The sequence below is a fragment of the Stenella coeruleoalba genome, assembly GCF_951394435.1.
Source record: "Stenella coeruleoalba genome assembly, chromosome: 8".
Taxonomy (NCBI): Eukaryota; Metazoa; Chordata; class Mammalia; order Artiodactyla; family Delphinidae; genus Stenella; species Stenella coeruleoalba.
In genome coordinates, this window is record NC_137154.1 from 37,382,605 (window position 1) to 37,403,914 (window position 21,310).

General features: G+C 39.5%; 1 protein-coding gene across 2 annotated transcripts in view; it reads left to right on the forward strand.

Annotated features, from left to right (window-relative positions):
• Nucleotides 1-3,183: 3,183 nt before the first annotated feature.
• Nucleotides 3,184-21,310, forward strand: part of TSG101 (tumor susceptibility 101) — a 58,281-nt gene continuing 40,154 nt past the window's right edge. For both annotated transcript variants that reach the window (XM_079928255.1, XM_079928254.1), the window contains exons 1-4: nucleotides 3,184-3,332; nucleotides 9,526-9,610; nucleotides 11,883-11,948; nucleotides 15,641-15,804. In XM_079928255.1, coding sequence (XP_079784381.1) covers nucleotides 3,291-3,332; nucleotides 9,526-9,610; nucleotides 11,883-11,948; nucleotides 15,641-15,804 — 357 coding nt within the window. In that variant the 5' untranslated portion in view covers nucleotides 3,184-3,290. The remainder of the gene's footprint in view (nucleotides 3,333-9,525; nucleotides 9,611-11,882; nucleotides 11,949-15,640; nucleotides 15,805-21,310) is intronic.

Here is a 21,310-nt window from a genome sequence, read left to right on the forward strand (position 1 = left end):
CCTGAAGAAATGATTTACTTTGGTGATGGGTCAATAATGACAATATCTTCATATGTGAAAGATAGCATATTATTACGAATGTGATGCACAGCTAAGAGCAAGAACTAACATCAACACTTCTAGTATTTCTGGCAATGTGATGAGCACTTTATTGTTTTATTCCTCAGGATTATTTATTAATCCTCACAGTAACCCACTGAGGAAGGGACTATTATCATCATTTTATAGAGGAGGAAATTGAGGTTTAGTGCCCAAGATCTCATGACTAAGGGACACTTACATACAACCTCTACTTTTTCTAAGTACGAGAAGAGGGAAAAAGCATAAAAGCAGAAATAGTTACCACAAGACCCTAAAGCTGGGGTTCTATACTCTTATATTCTCATGTAGGGGCTTTTTTTTTCAATATAGTTTTTAGAAAGACTGATTCTCTGACTTCCCAGACTTGCCCTCAGCAAATAGCTGGGGGGAATGGGGGAGGTACGCACTGAAGTAGGCGTTTAGTTATTTAGTCATTCAGTTAAATAAGTGGGAGCCTGCTATACACCAGGTGCCATACTGGGCACTGCAGATACAGTGGTGAGCAAACCTGGACTAGGTCCAAGCCCTCATGGTGCTTATAATCTAGTATGGAAACATAGTAATCAAGTCTCACAAATAAATGTCCAATGCAAGTGTAATAAGTGCTGTGAAGAAGTCCCAGGTGCTTTGAAAGCATATTATAGGTAACCCAAACCTGGTCAATGAGATAGGAGCCAGATGGATTATATGGGCAGACATACCTTAGGTAGAGAGGAAACAGTCAAACTAATGCTGATTTAGAATAATAATGGATGCTTATAATGATGAGCTTAAATCATAAAGAAAAGGTGAAATTATATTCATACATTCAATTAATCCATGTTTAAGTAGAAAAGTATTTAATATGCTTGGAAAGATTCACACTATAATGAACTAGTGTAAAAACATTGGCCATTTGAAGAGAAGAGCATTAGTTCTCTGTAATTTCACTGCATGGGTAGGTTATTTTGGTGTTAACTCTAATAGTATATCCTCACTGTCCTTTTGTATGAAATAAGAAATTAAAACTAAAAGGACCATTTCTTGTGTTTTTAAAGTCGCCTTTTCTAATATCAGATACCTAATTGTGCTCTTGAAGAATAACCTAATTACAAGATACTGTATAAATAGATGAATTGCTAAGAATTCACTACATTAATTATAAAAGGAACATGTCACTACAACAATACTTATTGCGTCTACTGTTATTCCGGGTACTGTGTTAGAATCTGAGAAGTGAAAAGACGAGTAATAATAGCCCTTGCCCTACAGAAAACCACAATATAGAAGTAATTCTATCAGATATTTCCTTGAGTGTTGAGTATTATAAATCATATAGTAAGTTCTATATATAAGTCAAGAAGCAGTACCACCACCACCTCACTGTGATTTGGTGATAATTTGACATTCATGATGCTTCTATTAACTTTCACTTTTTTTCATCTTTCCAAAATCATGCAGTGTCTCTTGTTATGGTTTTTAATGGGGCTTGGATTAAAATGCTTCTTTGATATTGTAACAGATAAATATTTTATTTTCCAATTTACATTGTAGTTATTCTTAAATATCAAGAATATTGAATAAAATAAACTTTGACTTTAAAATTACCGGGGGATTCCTAATTTATTGGGTGGAAGGAAATATATTCAGATTGAGGAGAAAGATTCTTTCCTATGATTCATACAGTCCCCAGGATATTTAGTTACTTCATTTTAAGTGGCTTAAGTGCAAAATGAAGAGAATGGATTTTGTTAATTGTTTTCAAACTTTAAAAAATTATTTTTAACAAGAACACCTTTTGAACAATATATTGCCTACACTCTTCCAATTGATAAAAGTAGAATTGCTGTAACTGGAGGTGCTCCTGGGTAAGCTGTGGCTTTAAGAATAGTTTGAAAAGCACATTACTTTTAAGTGACAAAGAAGTGTAGGGAAGGATAGACTGCCCTATAGTTTGGTTTGACTGGAGCTGTGTGCGTAACTAATATATAGTGTCCAAAGAAAGATACCTATTAAAATAGACTTTATTTTGTGTGTGTTGGCAACAATGTATAATGATGCTTCCACATGTTGTCAATTAGGCCCTCTTTGTGTATGTGACCTTCACTTAGATGCCAATTTAGAAGAGAATTAATACCACAGCCTGTTCCCCAGTAGCACTATGCTAATATCATCCAAATAATCATACTTCACACCGTCAAGCCCAAGCTTTACAGTACCTCGAATGGCACTGTACTTACAAAACTGGTGGTGATGTGCAATAATAATGACTAATATAAATGACCATGAGGAACTTCTATGGGTATAGAAATTCAATTAAGATAGAGTACCTACTCTTGCACTGTATAATAAGACAATGAGGATCTGAAGATGAGTCTGCCCTCAAAGACTTGGACTTTGTTAGTGGACAGGCTAGTACACACACGGAATCCAAGGTAGAAGGTAAGATGTCTGGGCACCAAGGAGAAATGGGGGCTTGGATTAAAATGCTTAATCCAAGCATTTGGATTAGGGGAATGATTTCCTGTAGAAGAAATTACTGCCTGGCTTCCTGTGAAACGAGGGCTCTGCACTTTGCCCTCGGGAATGTAGTATGATGAACTTTTCACCTTAAAAATGAAAAACCACCTGATAATCAGAGACGCTGGGCATCGCCTTTTGCAAGCCTTTCATCCTAGAGTTGGAAAAAACTGAAGCCCGAACTAGGAGTGCATTTGCCTGCTATTATCAGAAGGGCAAGTCAGTGGCAGAACTGTTTTCTGACTCCAGTCCAGTGCCTTCCCACTTGATGTTTGTCGTTTAAGCTCACTGGCAAGATCTTCGCACTTCTTCCCCTCCCTGCACCTGCGCTCTTAGTCTAAGGGCAACTGTCAAAGATCTGCCAATCTTACCCCGGCTCAGAGTTTCCACCCTCGGAACAAAAGTGCACTCTTGGAAAGATTCACACCATAATGAACTAGTGTAAAAACACTGGCCATTTGAAGAGAAGAGCACAAAATTGCACAAGATTGCTCGGCCTGCCAAGCTCTAGTCACGCCCACCCTTGGTCACCGACCTCGGAAGTGACGTAAGGGAACCGGAAGCGCTGGCGTGGTGGCCTACTTCCTGTTGGTAGAGGTTGGGGGGGTGGGGGGTTGGCTCTGCGGTGTGCGACTGTGTGGGGCAGCCTGGGGCAGCCCCGGAGCGGCTGACCCTCTGCCTGTGGGGACGGGAGTCGCGAGGCGGCCGCCATGGCGGGGTCGGAGAGCCAGCTCAAGAAAATGGTGTCCAAGGTGAGGCCGCGGCGCGCTCGCCTTTCGGCGCGCACCCACCGCTCCCTTCCGCGCCGCCCGGGCCTTTCCGACCAGCCTAGCGAGCCCCCCCGGGCGAGCCCGAAGCCCCAGGCAGTGCCCGGCCGCCTCCGCCGCCCCAGCCCCGGGATGCCTGTCGCCCGGTGCCGGAATCCTGGGCCGGGGCCGGCGCGGGGCGGCGACGGTCAACAAAGGCGCGGAGCCGAGGCTGCCTGCCACCTGCCGCCCGTCCTCCTCTCTTCAGGGAGAGAGTTTGGAGCAGTCTTTGGGGCAGTATAGTTTTCGTCTTAGTTTTTTATCAACACAAAGAGAGGGTTGTACTTAAAACTCGGTCGTGGGCACTCCTCCACTTGTGTCCCAGTGTAGGATTCGTGCGTCTTCGCCCTTCCCTCCCGGCCCCCGGAGATTGTGTCCTTTTCAGTTTGTATTCTTCACGCAGCTCAATAGCCGACCCGCGGGAGATCATAACTTGGTTGAATTGGCTCAGTTATAAGTAAAAACGTCCTTGAGAAGCCAGAATACCGGTACCTCACTACATCGGGTGAAATAAATAGAATTCCATTACCATTTCAGGGACTTTGATTTGCTAAGAGTGACTACCATTAATTGTATGCTACTTATAACGCGGAATTATTTGGTTTGAAATTTTTAATCTTCACCGTTCAAGACCAGTGTATTTTTTTCTTTTTTATAAAAGGAGGTAGGCATTTTGTATTTAAAGCCGTGAGTTATTTTGACAACTACTTAAAATGTGGCATCTGATACCAGAGTGAACTGGGTGGTTTTTTTGTTTTTTTTTTTTCAGTTTATCAAAGCTAATTGGAATAAGATGTATGTGAAATGGTTGAGTGCAGAATCTTCTCCAGTTAAACGATTAGCTTTAGATACTTTTGTCAAAACAAGAATGGTAGGAAGCAAAGAAGTGTAAACAGTTTTCAATAGTATTAAAATACACTATTATGTATGAACTTATTCCTTTAAAAATATACTTTTCCCCCCAGTAAAATCATCCCCATAGTCTTTGATTGAAGAGCAAATAATCTCTAAAGAGTGAGTGATGGTTTTTTAAATAAAGCTTCTCTTGCTTGTTCTAATCATATCTTCTAGGCTTCTGATTTTCTTTCTTTTTTAAAAAATTGAGGTATAGTTGATTTGATTTTCTTTCGATAAAGTAATTATCCTTAGTTGTAGAGGAAGTTTTAGGGAGCCCTAGAAGATTGTGGCAGAGGTCTGTGTTGTAACATTTATATATAGCTTTTTTTTTTAAAGTACATTGTTTTATATACTATGTAACTGAAGAGTATCTGTTCCGTACCATTTTTTTTAATCTTTAAAGTTGATAACATTGCCCTTAAGGTTTATTCCTTAATTTATATGTATGAAGGTATTTACATACAAGGACAGGAATATTCAAATATTGGTTTTGAATTTTTAAAACCATAATTAGTTTTCCTAAACTTTCTGTAGAGGAACCTGCCTTCAAAGACAGAGGCAGGACATCTTTAGAAGATATTTTATACTTCCACCTGTCTTTTCCGTCCACCCTCTTCATATCCTAAGAACAAAAAAGGACATAGGGAAGAGGTGGGAGAGGGCATTCTGTCTTTTGGTTCTTGGCTCGGTTTCTGAAAAACTGAGTCTCTTACAAGTGGTGATGTCAGTTCTGAGTATCGGCACGTTTTCTCTCCAGCCTGTGAAGAGATAGATAGGTAGGAATAGTAAGTAGGATAATAGAAGCAATTTGTGGAATTTCTTCCTCCTGGTGGAGGGCTGGCTTCAGGTGTTATCCTTTCAGTTGAGTGTGGTCCAGTGTAGGCATTGGTAGCCAGGACCTTGGACACATTGCTAGGGTGATGGTCCTTTACTCTTTATCTGATTCTGGGATTTCCATCACCCAACATGTTACTTTGGGCCACCTGCTTTTACTTATGTCTTTTTTGAGGTATAACTGACATAGAACAGTATATTATCTTTTGATATATTACTACAGGTATTCTTTTCCTTTGAGCATTTATTTTAGCTCCCAACTTAAATACAGCTTTTAGTTTAACAACCTCTGTGTCATTGTTTTTGCAGTTAAGAGAGGTATATTTATACTATTGGTCCATCTTGCTTTACACAAATAACTTTTATATTTTTCATACAGACAACTACCTGTATTCTTACATGCTACATCTACAGCATTCCTAGAGGTGGAGTCACTACTAACTAGGTAGGAGAGAGCTGGCACATTAAAGATTGTAATGCACTTCACACTGTTTTAGATTCTAGGGATACAACAGTGAACAGACAGTGTGGAATTTAAATTCTATTAGAAGGCAACAAACAACTCAGTAAGTACATTAAGTAGCATGTTAGAAGGTGTTAAGTACTTTGGAGAAAAGTAAAGCAGGAAAGGGTAATAGAGTGCTCAAACGTGAGAATAGGATAGGTTGCAATTTTAGAGAGTAGTAAAGGAAGGCCTTCCTGAGGTCTATTTGAGCAAGACCTGAAAGAGGTGAGGAAGCAAACTGGAACAATCTGGAGTAAGAACATTCCAGGAAGAAGGAAAAACAAGCACAAGGGCCCTGAGACAGAAGCTTGTCATGCATGATAGAGGAACAGCAAAGGGAGCTAAGGGGGCTGGACTGGAGTGAGCAAGGGGAAACAGTGCTGAATAAAGGGGTGGTAGATTTTGGAGGGTCTTGCAGGCCACTGTAAGCACTTTGGCTTTTACTTGGAGTATGGTGGGAAGCCCCTGATCTGTTACTTGTACTTGGAGTATGGTGGGAAGCCCCTGATCTGTTACTTGTACTTAGAGTATGGTGGGAAGCCCCTGATCTGTTAACAGTATAGCTCTAGCTGCTGTGCTGAGACTAGACTGTAGGAGGTTCAGTCGAGTGGAAGCAGAGACAACTCCAAGGAGGCAGTTGTAGTAACCTAAGTGTAGCTATGAAGGTAGTGAGTAGTGATCAGGTTCTGGATATTTTTGAAGGTAGAGCTAACAGGGTTTTCCAACAGATTCACTGTGGATGTGTAGGAAAGAGAAGCATCCAGGATAATGTCAAAGCTTTTGTCCTGAGCAACTAGAAGGATACAGTCATGGAAGACTGTAAGAGGCATAGATTTTGGGGGGAAGATAAGGAGTTCAATTTTGATCATGTTAAATTTGACATTCATTAGATATCCAAGTGGAGATATCAAATTGGTAATTGGATATATGTGTCTGGAGTTCAGGAAAGAGGTTCAGACTCGAATTTTTAAATTTGGGAGTTATCAGTGTATAAATGTTATTTTAAGCCATGCATGGAGATCACCAAAGGAGTGAGTTGAGATAAAGAAGAGGACCAAGGACTGAGCCCTGGGGCTCAATATTATTAAGATAAGAGGTTAGGAGAAGAGAAAGAACCAGCAAAGACACTGAGAAGGGGTAGACACAAAGAGGAGAAAAAGCAGCAGTGGTGCCCTGCAAATCAAGTGAAGGACATGTGTTACGAGGAAGGAATTGACTTGGTCAAATGCTGCTGTGATAGGTTAAGTAAGATGAAGACTGAGGATTGGCCATTGCATATGGCCATGTGTGGCAGTTACTGGTGATGTTAATGAGCAATTTCAGTGAAAGTGGAAAACCCTGACTGGAGTGGGTTTGAAGAGAATGGGTCTAGTCTTTGAGCATCAGTGGTTAACATCACGGAGAGATACCTAGATGTCATATGCTACTTGATGGAAAAACACCATCATCTGTGAAATGATCTTGCCAGAGAGAGGGGAAGACAGTGGAGGAAAAAAAAAAGTAAAATTTAGAAAAAAATCATGAAAAAGATCATAACTTCCAGATCCAACTACTAATTCACAAGAAATACAAAGGAAATAGGAACATACATATTAAACTACACCAAGGGGACGCAGTTAGCAAAATCCAAACTGTGGGAGCTTCTATAGGACAAATGAACCGATTTCTTCAACAAGTAAGTTTGAAGGGGTTAAAATAGAAATGGACCCACTGATGAGTAGTTAAAATGTGTTATATCCATATAATGGAATATTATTCAGCAACATGAATGTACCTTGAAAACCTAAGTGAAAGAAGGTAGTCATAAATGACCACAGACTATATAATTCCATTTATATGAAATGTCCAGAATAGGCAAATTGATAGAAACAAAGTAGATTAGCAGTTGTCTAGGGTGAAAGGGGATGTCGCTGGTGGAGTGAGTGGGTGATTGCTACAGGTTGTGCATTTCTTTTGGGGGTGATGAAGATGTTCTAAAATTGATAGTGGTGGCGGTTGTACAACTCTGAATGTACTAACAGCCACTGAGCCTTACGTAAGTCACTTTAAATGTGTGAATTATATGGTATGTGAATTATATCTCAGTAAAGCTATTATCAAAAAAGAGGGGTGGGAGAGAATCTGTAGATTAAAAGAGGCCTAAAGGACATTTTCACATTGAAATATGTGGTCTTTATTTGGATCTCCATTCAAACAACAACAAAAATGACATGAGACTGCATATTTTATGATATAAGGAAATAGTGATTATTTTAGTGTGATAATAGTATTGTAGGCTTTTTTTAAAAGTTCTTATCTTTTAAAGATACGTACTAAAATATTTATGGGTAATAGGATATGATGTTACCATTTGCTTCAGAAAATACAGGAGGAGGGAAAGGTGAATGAGATTATAGATTAAATAAGATTGGCTATGAGTTGATTGTTGAAGCTGGGTGTAGTGCTGAAGCAAGGGATTTATTATACTGTTCTACTTTTGGATACCTTTGAAATGTTCCATAATAAAAAGCTTTAAGAGGAGAGAGTAGGAAGAGAGCAAGTACGGACAGCAAAAGTAGGAAGCTCCTTGCAGGAGTTTTTGCTGTAAAGGGGAACTGAGAGAAGTTTGGTTGTAGGTGGAGGGGGAAGGGAGGTAAGGAATGTTTTTGTGTGAATAAGACAGGAGAAAGAAAAATATGTGTGTGGTAATAGTACTGATCCCATAGCATGGAAAAGTTGGTGCTTCAGGACAAAAGAGGTCAAGAACTGCTGAAGAGATGCCTTTGAGTAGACCTGGATTTATTTCCTAATTTTTCTTGTATTTTCTCCCTTATTGTCTATCACTGTCTTTTGTGCTGGTCTCTGAGATTTCTTTGACTTTATATTCTAATCCTTCTATTAGATGTTTTATTTCTACTCTCACTTTTTTTTATGTCCAAGAGTCCTTTTCTGAGTGTTCTTGTTTTATGGATACAATATCATTTCTTCTTTCTTTGAAATTTTTAATGCTAATTCTTTTTGAAGTTTTCTTCTGCTCCTTCCATTATTTTTATTCTTAGTTCCTTCTTTCCGTCTGTGACATGTTTCTTGGAGTCTTTCTTTTTGGAATAACTGACTGTTCCTTTTTAAGAGAGAAGCACTAAAAGCTGATTGAAAGCTTTGTGCATGAATGGAGCTTGTCAGCTGGTGAGCTTCAGTGTGTTGTGAACAGATGGGGATCCCCATCTCCTGATTTCCTAATCTGCTAAGAGTGTGTAAGCAAGGTTCCTAGTTTTCCTGGACTGGAGTGGTACAAGGCAGGGGTATGAGAATACAATACAGCACATGGTAAATTGCAAAATAGTATCGACGATGAATGCTGGAGAGGGAGAGATCGTTTTGGGCTAAAGGGAAGTCTGGAAAAGGATTCATTGAGAAGGAAAGTGAGGGCTTCCCTGGTGGCACAGTGCTTGAGAGTCCGCCTGCCGATGCAGGGGACGCGGGTTGGTGCCCCGGTCCAGGAAGATCCCACGTGCCGTGGAGCGGCTGGGCCCGTGAGCCATGGCCACTGAGCCTGCGCGTCCGGAGCCTGTGCTCCGCAATGGGAGAGGCCACAACAGTGAGAGGCCCGCGTACCGCAAAAAAAAAAAGAAAGAAGAGAAGGAAAGTGATGTAAACTAGGTCTTTGAGAATGATTAAGATTTGATTTGGCGGAGGACCTTTTAAGTTGGAAAAAGAGCTAAAATGGAGGTAAAAGTTTGAATAGGTGGCAGGAGGAAAAGCTACTGAGGTTCTTTCAGTCTTTATTTAATTAATGTTAATGATCACTCAGAACCATTATACTTTTAAGAAGAGTGCTATTAATAAGATATTAAGAAAATTAACCTAGCAGTAAAATATGTGCATTGGTTTTAAACTAAATTCATTTGTAATTTTCCTTTTCAGTACAAATACAGAGACCTAACTGTACGTGAAACTGTCAGTGTTATTACTTTATACAAAGATCTCAAACCTGTATTGGATTCATATGGTGAGTTTATATAATAAAAATATCAAGTACTATACTTTGAGTTTACTCTCTTTGTTAATAATTGTAGGTTTCCCATTTTCCCTTTAAGTTTGTTGGTTTTTTCATTGTAGGACTAACCTTCACCTAAAAAAAGTTGTGAGAGATAGGAAATTACAAGATCTAATAATAACATCTTACATTTGTTTAGTTATTTTAAGTTTTAATATACTACTCTAACATAGAACTAATGCAAATTTAGAACTAGAGGTGATGTTAAAAATAGTTTAGTCCATCATTTCCCAAAATAGTATACATAGTTGTGAAGAATGTTGCTTTGGGGGCATGGGTAGAGGGGATTCTGAGGTTAAGTTTGAGCACTTATAGATTAAACAAAATTAAATGGGTTTCTTTGCAACAAGATTTCTCAGAGCCTTTAATATGCTATGTGTCATTATGACCTCACCAAGGGGGGAGAGAAGATAATACATTGTTCGGTATATTCTAAAGTTAATTAACTAGTGAACCTTTTTTCTCTCTAGAGCATCTCTTTATATTCTTAGGAACACATTTTGTAAAACTATATTCTGGACTATCCTTTTCATTTTATAGATGAAGAAAACACTTAAAAACTATTGTCCTTAATTCTGTAGAGTAGGTAGGTGACAATTTGTGTCCACCTTCTATTGAGATGAAATAAAGTTGTGATTTAAGTAAGAAATGACAATATTCAGAGGGTTTTTTTTGGTTTGTTTTTTTTTTTAAACAGTCTTTTTGGCCCCACCAATCCTAACCTAATCTCTCCAACCCCATCTCCTGGTAAACACCAAATGTGCCAGGGCCAAGGGAAACCCATGCTGCCTCCTGCCCATTGTGAGACCCTTGGCAATGAGGGCAAAGAGCTGAATTTTGTAGCTGAGACTCTCACTCTAAACCCCACTCATCTCCAGGGCTTTGTAAACAGGAGCCTGGTGAGAGGCAGCAGAGGGGGAATCAATCCTGAATATCCTGAACAACAAAGTCATGAACTGGAAGTCCTCTCCCAAACTAGGGCATAATTCTCCTTCCTGTCCACATACTGTACTATGGTATTTAGATCTGCAAAAAAACTCATATTACCAAAATTAGAGTTAATTTAAAAATGGCTTCAATGGGGGAATAAAGTGACAAAGGCTAGAATTTTATGGTAAGTGTATAGTTTTTACTGAATACTAAAAGAATAAATGTTGATCAAAACTGACAAAGAGGGGGCTTCCCTGGTGGCGCAGTGGTTGAGAGTCTGACTGCCGATGCAGGGGACACGGGTTCATGCCCCGGTCCGGGAGGATCCCACATGCCACGGAGCGGCTGGGCCCATGAGCCATGGCCGCTGAGCCTGCGCGTCCGGAGCCTGTGCTCCGCAACGGGAGAGGCCACAGCAGTGAGAGGCCCGCGTACCGCAAAAAAACCCAAAACAACAACAACAACAACAAAATAAACTGACAAAGATTCCAACATCATTGAACAAATATATATACAGCCACACAGGCTGGACCAAGTCTAAACCATTGTCATCAACATGCTTTTAGAGTAAATATAACCCTAAAATTAAATACGGTGGTCTTTTAAAAATACAAAATCAGAATAAATTACAGCACAGTTTATAATTGTCAATAGTAGGTAAAAGAACTGAGGTCAACAGTACAGTTCTGTGTTCTTGTGCTGCACATGACAGCCTTTCCTCTATGTAATAGTGTTAATTCCAAATCATTATTACAGATAATAGCAGTCCATGTAACACAAAGTATGTGCCCTAGTTATTCAGTCAATTACAGGTAGGAAAACTTGTGCGATGTGAGAAATATTTGTATTAAAAGAAAATGTCCGTATTTGACTGTGAAAACTTTTTTCCTTTTTCATACTGTGCGATACTACATTGGGATTGAGAATGACAGTGAGTGGGAATAAACATCTGAAAACATTAGGTTAATATTTAATATGGTGTCAGTTAATAGCGATTTTTAAGTAATTTTATAATCATGTTGGTTGGGGATCCAGAGCTCATATTTATTGGGACTGTAGCATTAACATGTATTTTTCCAAGTAATTCATAGCATCTTTACTCATTCAAAGCTGATCCCATTAAGTGAATCAACAAAGGATACTTTATTATTGGACAAAATGTATGAACATTAACAAGTTAGTCCTTTCAAGGGTAATAATGCGTTTTAACTGTTGTTTCTGAAACATAAGAATAACTTACGTGGGAGCATCTGTGAGAATGCTTGTTGATTAACTCATTATTCTTACCTTTCAGTTTTTAATGATGGCAGTTCCAGGGAACTAATGAACCTCACTGGAACGATTCCTGTGCCTTATAGAGGTAAATGTCTTATGTGATTCGTGTTTCCAGCATAGATGCATTTTAATTCACATTTAGTTGCCAAAGAATTGTAGGTAATTAAGCTTGCTTTTTTGTGACTTTCATGATAATATAGAAACTTCACCTCCTATTCTAATTGAACTTCATTTGGCAGCAGCACCTCATATTTTCATCTTTTTTCCCCTACTTCCTTACCAAGATATATCAACAAATAAGTGCCTCAGTGCACTGGAAGAGTTTGTTTGATAGAATCAGAGAATCTTAGAACTAGAAAGGGATCTTAGCTGCCTCCTAGTTCAGCTCCCACCCTACTCAAACTTATCTGACAATGGGAAGCTGTATAGTATAGTGACTAAGATAGAGGCTTTACAGTCAGGGCAGAGTAGGGTTTTAGTTCTCCCTCTGTAATCTATTAGTTTTGTGACAATGGGCATCTGTAACATTTGGATAATAGTACCTAACTCAAAGAAGAATTCATTTGTAATAATGTATGTAAAGGACTTAGCACAGAGGCTGGTATATCGAAAGTAGCTATTATTTATGGTTGTAATGCTGATGATGGATAATTACATCTCTGTCAGTCAGCCACCCTCTGCTGGAAGACTTACAATGATAATGGAGCATTCAGCTTCATGAGCAACTGTGGACAGCTCTGTTAGTTATTCCTTGTGACTAGCTAAGACCTGTGTCTCAGTAACCTACCCATTGATTTTATATAGTACCTGCTATGCGTGGGGGAAAAGGGCTAGGGATACAAAGGTGAATAAAGGATGTACCTTCCCTGGAAGAACATACACAAATAGGGGAAACAGGGAATAAATAGATATTTACACTATTCTATACCCATTATAGAATAATGAAATATAAAGGTGCTGTGAGATTATAGAGAACAAGAACACGTGGGAAGGTCATCAAAGAAATGACGTTCAATTTGGTGTTAAAGGATGAGTGAACCATTCATAACAGAATGGACATCCCAGGCAGAGAAAAAACACTTGAGCATCAGCATTTTATAGGGCAAATACGAGTAAACTTCAGGATTATTGACTTTGCCTTTACCCCAGGAAGTAAGCTGTGGTGAGGGAAAAAGGTATGTAGGGGAGAGAAGGAGGCAGAAGACTATCGTAGACATAATTGAAGACATTTATTATTTTTTTTCTTCTGGTTTTATTGAGATGTAATTGACATATAGCACTATATAAGTTTGATATACAGCGTAATGATTGACTTCATACATCAAGAAATGATTACCTCAGTAAGCTTAGTGAACATCAGTCATATAGATACAAAATTAGAGAAACAAAAAAATATTTTTCCCTTGTGATGAAATTCTTAAGTTTTCATCAAGTTGCGATGTTTACTCTCAACAACTTTCATATATAACATACAGCAGTGTTCATAACATTTATCATGTTGTACATTACATTCCCAGTACTTAACTTTTTTTTTTTTTTTTGGCTGCGTTGGGTCTTCGTTGCTGCTCGCGGGCTTTCTCTAGTTGCGGCGAGCAGGGGCTACTCTTCGTTGCGGTGCGTGGGCTTCTCATTGCAGTGGTTTCTCTTGTAGCAGAGCATGGGCTCTAGGCACGCAGGCTTCAGTAGTTGTGGCACCTGGGCTCAGTAGTTGTGGCACATGGGCTTAGTTGCTCCATGGCATGTGGGATCTTCCCGGACCAGGGTACAAACCTGTGTCCCCTGCATTGGCAGGCAGATTCTTAATCACTGCACCACCAGGGAATTGCCCTTGCTTTTTTATAACTGGAAGTTTGTACCTCATGTCTACTGTCCTACAATTCTCCCTTCCCCCCAGCCCTCACCTCTGATAACCACAAATTTGATCTCTTTTTCTGTTTGTTTGTTTATCTGTGTGTGTTTGAAGTATAATTGACCTATAACACTGTGTTAGTTTCTGTTATAGAACATAGTGATTTGATATTTCTGTACCTCTCAAAATGATCAACATGATAAATCTAGTTACCATCTGTCACCATACAAAACATTACATAATTATTGACAGTATTCCCCACACTGTACATATCATACTGTGATTCATTTATTTTACAGATGGAAGTTTGTACCTCTTAACCTTCCTCACCTGTTTCTCTTCTCCCACCTTCTTCCCCTCTGGCAACCACCTCTTCTTTGTATCTATGAGCCTGTTTCTGTTTAGTTTTGTTTGTTCATTTGTTTTGTTTTTTAGATTCCACATATAAGTGAAATCATACAGTATTTGTCTTTCTCTGTCTGACTTATTTCACTTAGCATAATACCCTCTAGGTCTATCCATGTTGTCACAAACGGCAAGATTTCATTCTTTTTTATGGCGCAGTAATATTCCATTATGTATATGTATACCACATCTTCTTTATCCATTCATCTATCAGTGGGTACTTAGGTTGCTTCCATATCTTGGCTATTGTAAATAATGTTGCAGTGAACATAGGAGTGCATATATCTTTTCAAATTAGTGTTTTCATTTTCTTCAGATAAATAACCAGAAGTAGAACTGCTGGATCATATGGTAGTTCTATTTTTAATTTTTAAGTAATCTCCATACTGTTTTCCATAGTGGCTGCACCAATTTATATTCCCACCAGCAGTGCACAAGGGTTCTCTTTTTCATACACACACATACACACACACACACACACACACACACACACACACACACACACATGCATACATACATGTAAATTTTATTTAAACTAAACCTTTGTTCCTTCACCATTTTTTTGTATGGCACAGTTCCTAAGCCTAAGTAATTCTAGAGAATCCATCATTTTCACAAAGCAAAGAATTCTAGATGGTGGAAATAAAGTTATGTTTTATGTATTAAGATATATTTTATTGGAGTCTTTTTTTTTTCATTCTAGAAGTACTTTTGGGTAAAAAATAAATCCAAAGTCCCATAACTGTCTGATTTCTTTAAGTGAATTTTATGTGTATATACTTTTATGAAGTAAAACTGTTTCTGAGTGGGGGAAATATATCTGAATTATGTTAGGTGATTCAAATGGTTGCTTGGGACACTGGGCTTTAACCTTAGGAAGAAAAGTCTTTGATTTATGTTCAATATGTTAACTATCAGATCCTTTGAAACACTGTTCATTTTGACTATATATAGTCAAATTTCTCAACTGAGAGAGATTCTATTACATAAAGCAAAAAAAGGGGGATGACATCATTGATTGTGAAACTACCACTGAAAATGCCATATTCATTGGTCAAGCTATGGCCACCAGTCAGCATCTGTTTGACACTTGAATTAGGTCTTACAATGTGACTTTTGGCAAGGGAATTTAAAGTCTAGCATATCACTTTCCGAAAGGACACCGTTGTCTGTGGTCTTCCTTCTATATCCTTTACCAGTGAACTTTATTAACTGAAGTGACAGGAGTCAAATAACAAAGAATGGCTTGAACCAAAAGATAATTTGTGAATAACGTTTTTATGGCAGTAAGTACACTTACTACACTGGCAGAGTAGTGATTAATTAGCTCCTTAATCCTGCTCATGTATTTTACAAACTGAAAATTTGAGAAACTGATGTTAAACAGAACTTTGAAACATAAAATATTTGTTGTGTTTTTTAAAAAAAGTGTTGCTTAGTTGTAGCTCTTTGTTGCTTACCTACTAAGCCATTATTGAAAAATAATAAAAGTAGAGTAACTGAAGTTTCTCTTTCTCTCTCAGGTACTACATATAATATTCCAATATGCCTGTGGCTGCTGGACACATACCCATATAATCCCCCTATCTGTTTTGTTAAGCCTACTAGCTCAATGACTATTAAAACAGGAAAGCATGTGGATGCTAACGGGAAGATATATCTTCCTTATCTACATGAATGGAAACACGTAAGTATTAACAGAGTGTTCTGAGAATTCGTTGTATTTTATATATTTTGTTCACTAGCATTTACTTTCTGTTAACTCTCAAGGAGGATTAAAGGAGAATAAATTCACATAAGATCACTAATCACTGAGCTGGGTAATTCAAAAAAGCTCTTTAAAAGAAATATATCTGGACTTCCCTGGTAGTGCAGTGGTTAAGAATCCTCCTGCCAATGCAGGGGACACGGGTTCAAGCCCTGGTCCGGGAAGATCCCACATGCCGTGGACCAACTAAGCCCACATGCCAGAACTACTGAGCCTGCACTCTAGAGCCCGTGAGCCACAACTACTGAGCCCACATGCCACAACTACCAAAGCCCATGTTCCTAGAGCCCCTGCTCCGCAACAAGAGAAGCCACTGCAATGAGAAGCCCATGCACCACAACGAAGAGTAGCTCCTGCTTGCCACAACTAGAGAAAGCCCCCGTGCCACAGCGAAGACCCAACGCAGCCAAAAATAAATAATAAATAAGTAAATAAATTTACAAGAATAAATAAATAAATGAAACATATTTCTATAGAGCTTGGTAGTTTATAGAATACACATAGTCACTATTTTATTTGCTTGAGTTGAACCTTTAAGAATAGATAGAATTCACATATGGGAAATGCATTTAAAAAATATTGGGGGGCTTTCCCTGGTGGCGCAGTGGTTAAGAATCCACCTGCCAATGCAGGAGACATGGGTTCGAGCCCTGGTCCGGGAAGGTCCCACATGCTGCGGAGTAGCTAAGCCCGTGCACCACAACTACTGAGCCTGCACTCTAGAGCCCGCGAGCCACAACTACTGAAGCCTGTGTGCCTAGAGCCCCTGCTCCACAGCAAGAGAAGCCAGTGCAATGAGAAGTCCACGCACTGCAACAAAGAGTAGCCCCCACTTGCTGCAACTAGAAAAAGCCCGCGCGCAGCAAAAAAGACCCAACGCAGCCATAAATAGATAGATAGATAAATTTATTTATTTATTTAAAAAAATATGTATATTGGGTTGGCCAAAAGGTTCAGTTGTTTTTTTTCCGTAAGATGACTTTAGTAGCTTTTAGTTGTCTTTAACTTCATTTGAAACAATTTTGTTAGATTGTATGTGATAGCTGTCCTATCAACGTGCATTTAAAAAAAGACATCGGGCTTCCCTGGTGGCGCAGTGGTTGAGAGTCTGCCTGCTGATGCAGGGGACACGGGTTCGTGCCCCGGTCCGGGAAGATCCCACATGCCGCGGAGTGGCTAGGCCCGTGAGCCATGGCCGCTGAGCCTGTGCATCCAGAGCCTGTGCGTCCGGAGCCTGTGCTCCGCAACGGGAGAGGCCACAACAGTAAGAGGCCCGCGTACTGCCAAAAAAAAAAAAAAAAAAGACATCAAAATTGGTGAATTTTTGTGCAGCCATTCATTTTAATATTGAAGATGGAAGAAAAACAACATTTTTGGCATATTATGCTTTATTATTTCATGAAAGGTAAAAATGCAACTGAAATGCACAAAAAGATTTGTGCAGTGTATGGAGAAGGTGCTGTGATGATCAGACGTGTCAGAAGTGGTTTGCGAAGTTTCATGCTGTAGATTTCTCGCTGGATGATGCTGCATGTCGGGTAGACCAGTTGAAGTTGATAGCAATCAAATCAAGACGTTAATTGAGAACAGTCAACATTATACGACGCAGGAGATAGCTAACATACTCAAAATATCCAACTCAAGCACTGAAAATCATTTGCACCAGCTTGGTTATGTGAATCGCTTTGATGTTTGGGTTCCACGTAAGTTAAGCAAAAAAACCCTTCCTGACCGTATTTCCGCATGCGATTCTCTACTTAAATGTAATGAAGACGTTCCGTTTTTAAAATAAATTGTGATAGGAGGTGAAAAGTGGATACTGTACAATAATGTGGAACGGAAGAGATCGTAGGCAAGCAAAATGAACCACCACCAACCAACCAAAGGCCGGTCTTCATCCAAAGAAGGTGATGTTGTGTATATGGTGGGATTGGAAGGGAATCCTCCATTATGAGTTCCTTCTGGAAAACCAAACGATTCATTCCAACAAGTACTGCTCCCAGTTAGACCAACTGAAAGCAGCACTCAACAAAAAGTGTCCAGAATTAGTCAACAGGAAACGCATAATCTTCCATCAGGATAACGCAAGATGGCGTGTTTTTTGAAGACCAGGCAAAAACTGTTACAGCTTGGCTGGGAAGTTCTGATTCATCCTCCATATTTAGCAGACATTGCACCTTCAGATTTCCATTGATTTCAGTCTTTACAAAATTCTCTTAATGGAAAAAATTTCAATTCCCTGGAAGACTGTAAAAGGCATCTGGAACAGTTCTTTGCTCAAAAAGATAAAACGTTTTGGGAATATGGAATTATGAAGTTGCCTGAAAAATGGCAGAAGGTAGTGGAACGAAAGGATGACAACGTTGTTCAATAAAGTTCTTGGTGACAATGAAAAATGTGCCTTTTATTTTTACTTAAAAACAGAAGACACTTTGGCCAACCCAGTAGTATACTGGTGGCATATATTTGTGAAACTGTTCAAATCTCATTACTAAAAGTGTTCCTATCAAGAAGTAATACTAGTAAGAAACTTGTTTCTGCCTCTGATGGTATAGCTCTGGCAGTTTCTATCCAAAAAAATGCTGGAAAAGCCAAAGTACAAACAACATCTGAGGAAGGCTTTGGAGAACTGTTGAGGCAATTAGGACTTGAAGGGCCAAGATCCTTGCTGCAAAGAGATGAGTCAACATTCTGCCAGTTTTCCCTAAGAGTATTTACTGATTCTTGGTACAGAGTGAGAGGCTGAGAATCTGGGCAGAGGGCATTAGCTAGAGGCAAAGAAGACTGCAGTTTCTAACAGTCTCACAGGGCTGAAAAGACAACAGTTGCTGTTCTGTCTGCAGGCAGTGGATATCTTAGGAGCCAAGATTTGGGAGAAAAGGAAGCTACAAAGAAGTGAGCCAGATAATTTGAGTTTCCCCCTCAAGGGATATGCTGAATTCCTACATTTCAAAGACAAGATGCTAAAAAGCTAAGCAGAAAGCCTCTGTAATTCATAGCCAAGTTCTCAGCAGTCTTAGGTTGAGGAGGCAGTATGAGTTTGGAACCACTCACAAGGAGGAGGGGTATGAGTAAACATCCTAGGCTCTCAGTTGGCACCACTAGAGGAATACACCCCATGAGTGGGAACTCAGGCAGAATGAGCCCTGTAAAACTCCACCCTTGAATCAGTTCAGTGCCTGATTATATTAAGGTGATTCTTACGGTATCTGCCGGCCATAGGATAGAGTGAACTGTTGCTGGAAGGAGATAATATATAGAGCCTGTCTAATTTTTCATGAAGTGTCAGGTGTACAATTTAAAATTATCAAGTACATCAAGAGACAGGACAAAGAGGGAAAAAAGAGTAGAAACAGGATACCACCCCCCAGGTAACCCAGTTATCAGACACAGACTTGAAAATGATTGTGATTAGTATGTTCAATATGGAGAACTAATTATAATTATATTTAAAATGAACCAAATAGAAACCTTACAACTGAAAAATAGAATAATAGAAATGAAAAACCCAATAGAGGGACTTCCCTGGTGGCACAGTGGTTAAGAATCCGCCTGCCAATGCAGGGGACACAGGTTCGTACCCTGGTTTGGGAAGATCCAACATGCCATGGAGCAGCTAAGCCCGTGTGCCACAACTACTGAGCCTGCGCTCTAGAGCTTGCAAGCCACAACTACTGAGCCCACGTGCTGCAACTACTGAAGCCCACACACCTAGAACCTGTGCTCTGCAACAAGAGAAGCCACTGCAATGCAAAGCCCACGTACTGCAACGAAGAGTAGCCCCCACTCTCCGCGACTAGAGAAACCCGCGCGCAGCAACGAAGACCCAACGCAGCCAAAATAAATAAAATAAATTAAAAAACCCACAAAAACTCAATAGATGGGTTTAATAGCAGATTAGACTTAGCAGAATAGAGAATTAATGAACTGGTTTACGAATAGTTTATATTTTTAATGCTGTTGACGTAGGAATAAACCTTACAAAAGATGTACAAATCCATTATGGAGAAAATTCCAAATTTTATTGAAAGAGAACCTTTTTCATGGATTGGAAGACTCAGTATTATAAATATGTTGGTTCTCTACAAATTGATCTATTTCTTTTTTTAAAGAAGACGTTGGGGGTAGGAGTTTATTAATTAATTAATTTTTGCTGTGTTGTGTCTTCATTTCTGTGTGAGGGCTTTCTCTAGTTGTGGCAAGCGGGGGCCACTCTTCATCGCGGTGTGCGGGCCTCTCACTATCGCAGCCTCTCTTGTCGCGGAGCACAGGCTCCCGACACGCAGGCTCAGTAGTTGTGGCTCACGGGCCTAGTTGCTCTGCGGCATGTGGGGTCCTCCCAGACCAGGGCTCGAATCCGTGTCCCCTGCATTAGCAGGCTGATTCTCAACCACTGCACCACCAGGGAAGCCCTGATCTATTTCTTAACAGAAGTGTTTGTTTCTTTGCATATTTGTTAATTTTGTGAACTTGATAAGCTGAATCCAAAGTTTATATGGAAATGCAAATATTAATAATAGCCAAGAAGAGTAAGCTGGAAGGGACTTGCCTTAGAGGTATCAAAATGCATTTTAAAAAACTAGTAATTAAGATGGTATGGAATTGTCAGAGAAATATTCCAGTGGGTAGATGGAACATAATAAATAACCCAGAAAAAAGATCCACTATACAGACATACCTTGGAGATATTGTGGACTCAATTCCAAACTACTGCAGTAAAGCAAAATGTTGCAATAAAATGAGTCACACAAATTGCATGGTTTCCCAATGCATGTAAAAGTTATGTTTACACTATACTGTAGTCTATTAAATGTGTAATAGCGTTGTGTCTAAAAAAACAGTATTCATACCTTAATTAAAAATACTTTGTTGTATCCTATAATAAAGCATAATAGAATATGAAAAAGAATATATATATGTATAACTGAATCACTTTGCTGTACAGCAGAAATTAACATTGTAAATCAACTATACTTCAAGAAAATAAATTAAAAAAAATCCTTTATTGTTAAAAAATGTTAACCATGGGGCTTCCCTGGTGGCGCAGTGGTTGGGAGTCCGCCTGCCAATGCAGGGGACACGGGTTTGTGCCCCGGTCCGGGAGGATCTCACGTGCCGCGGAGCGGCTGGGCCCGTGAGCCATGGCTGCTGACCCTGCGCGTCTGGAGCCTGTGCTCCGCAACGGGAAGGGCCACAACAGTGAGAGGCCCGTGTACCGCAAAAAAAAAAAAAAAAAATGTTAACCATCACGTGACAACACAGGGTTGCCACAGACCTTCAATTTGTAAAAACTGCAGTATCTGCAAAGGACAATAAAGCAAAGCACAGTAAGAAAAGGTATGCCTATACATAAACACTTGATGTATAACAGTGGTGTTATAGTAGGTAAGTGGGGATAAGATTAACTTCAGTTATGGAGTTGGGA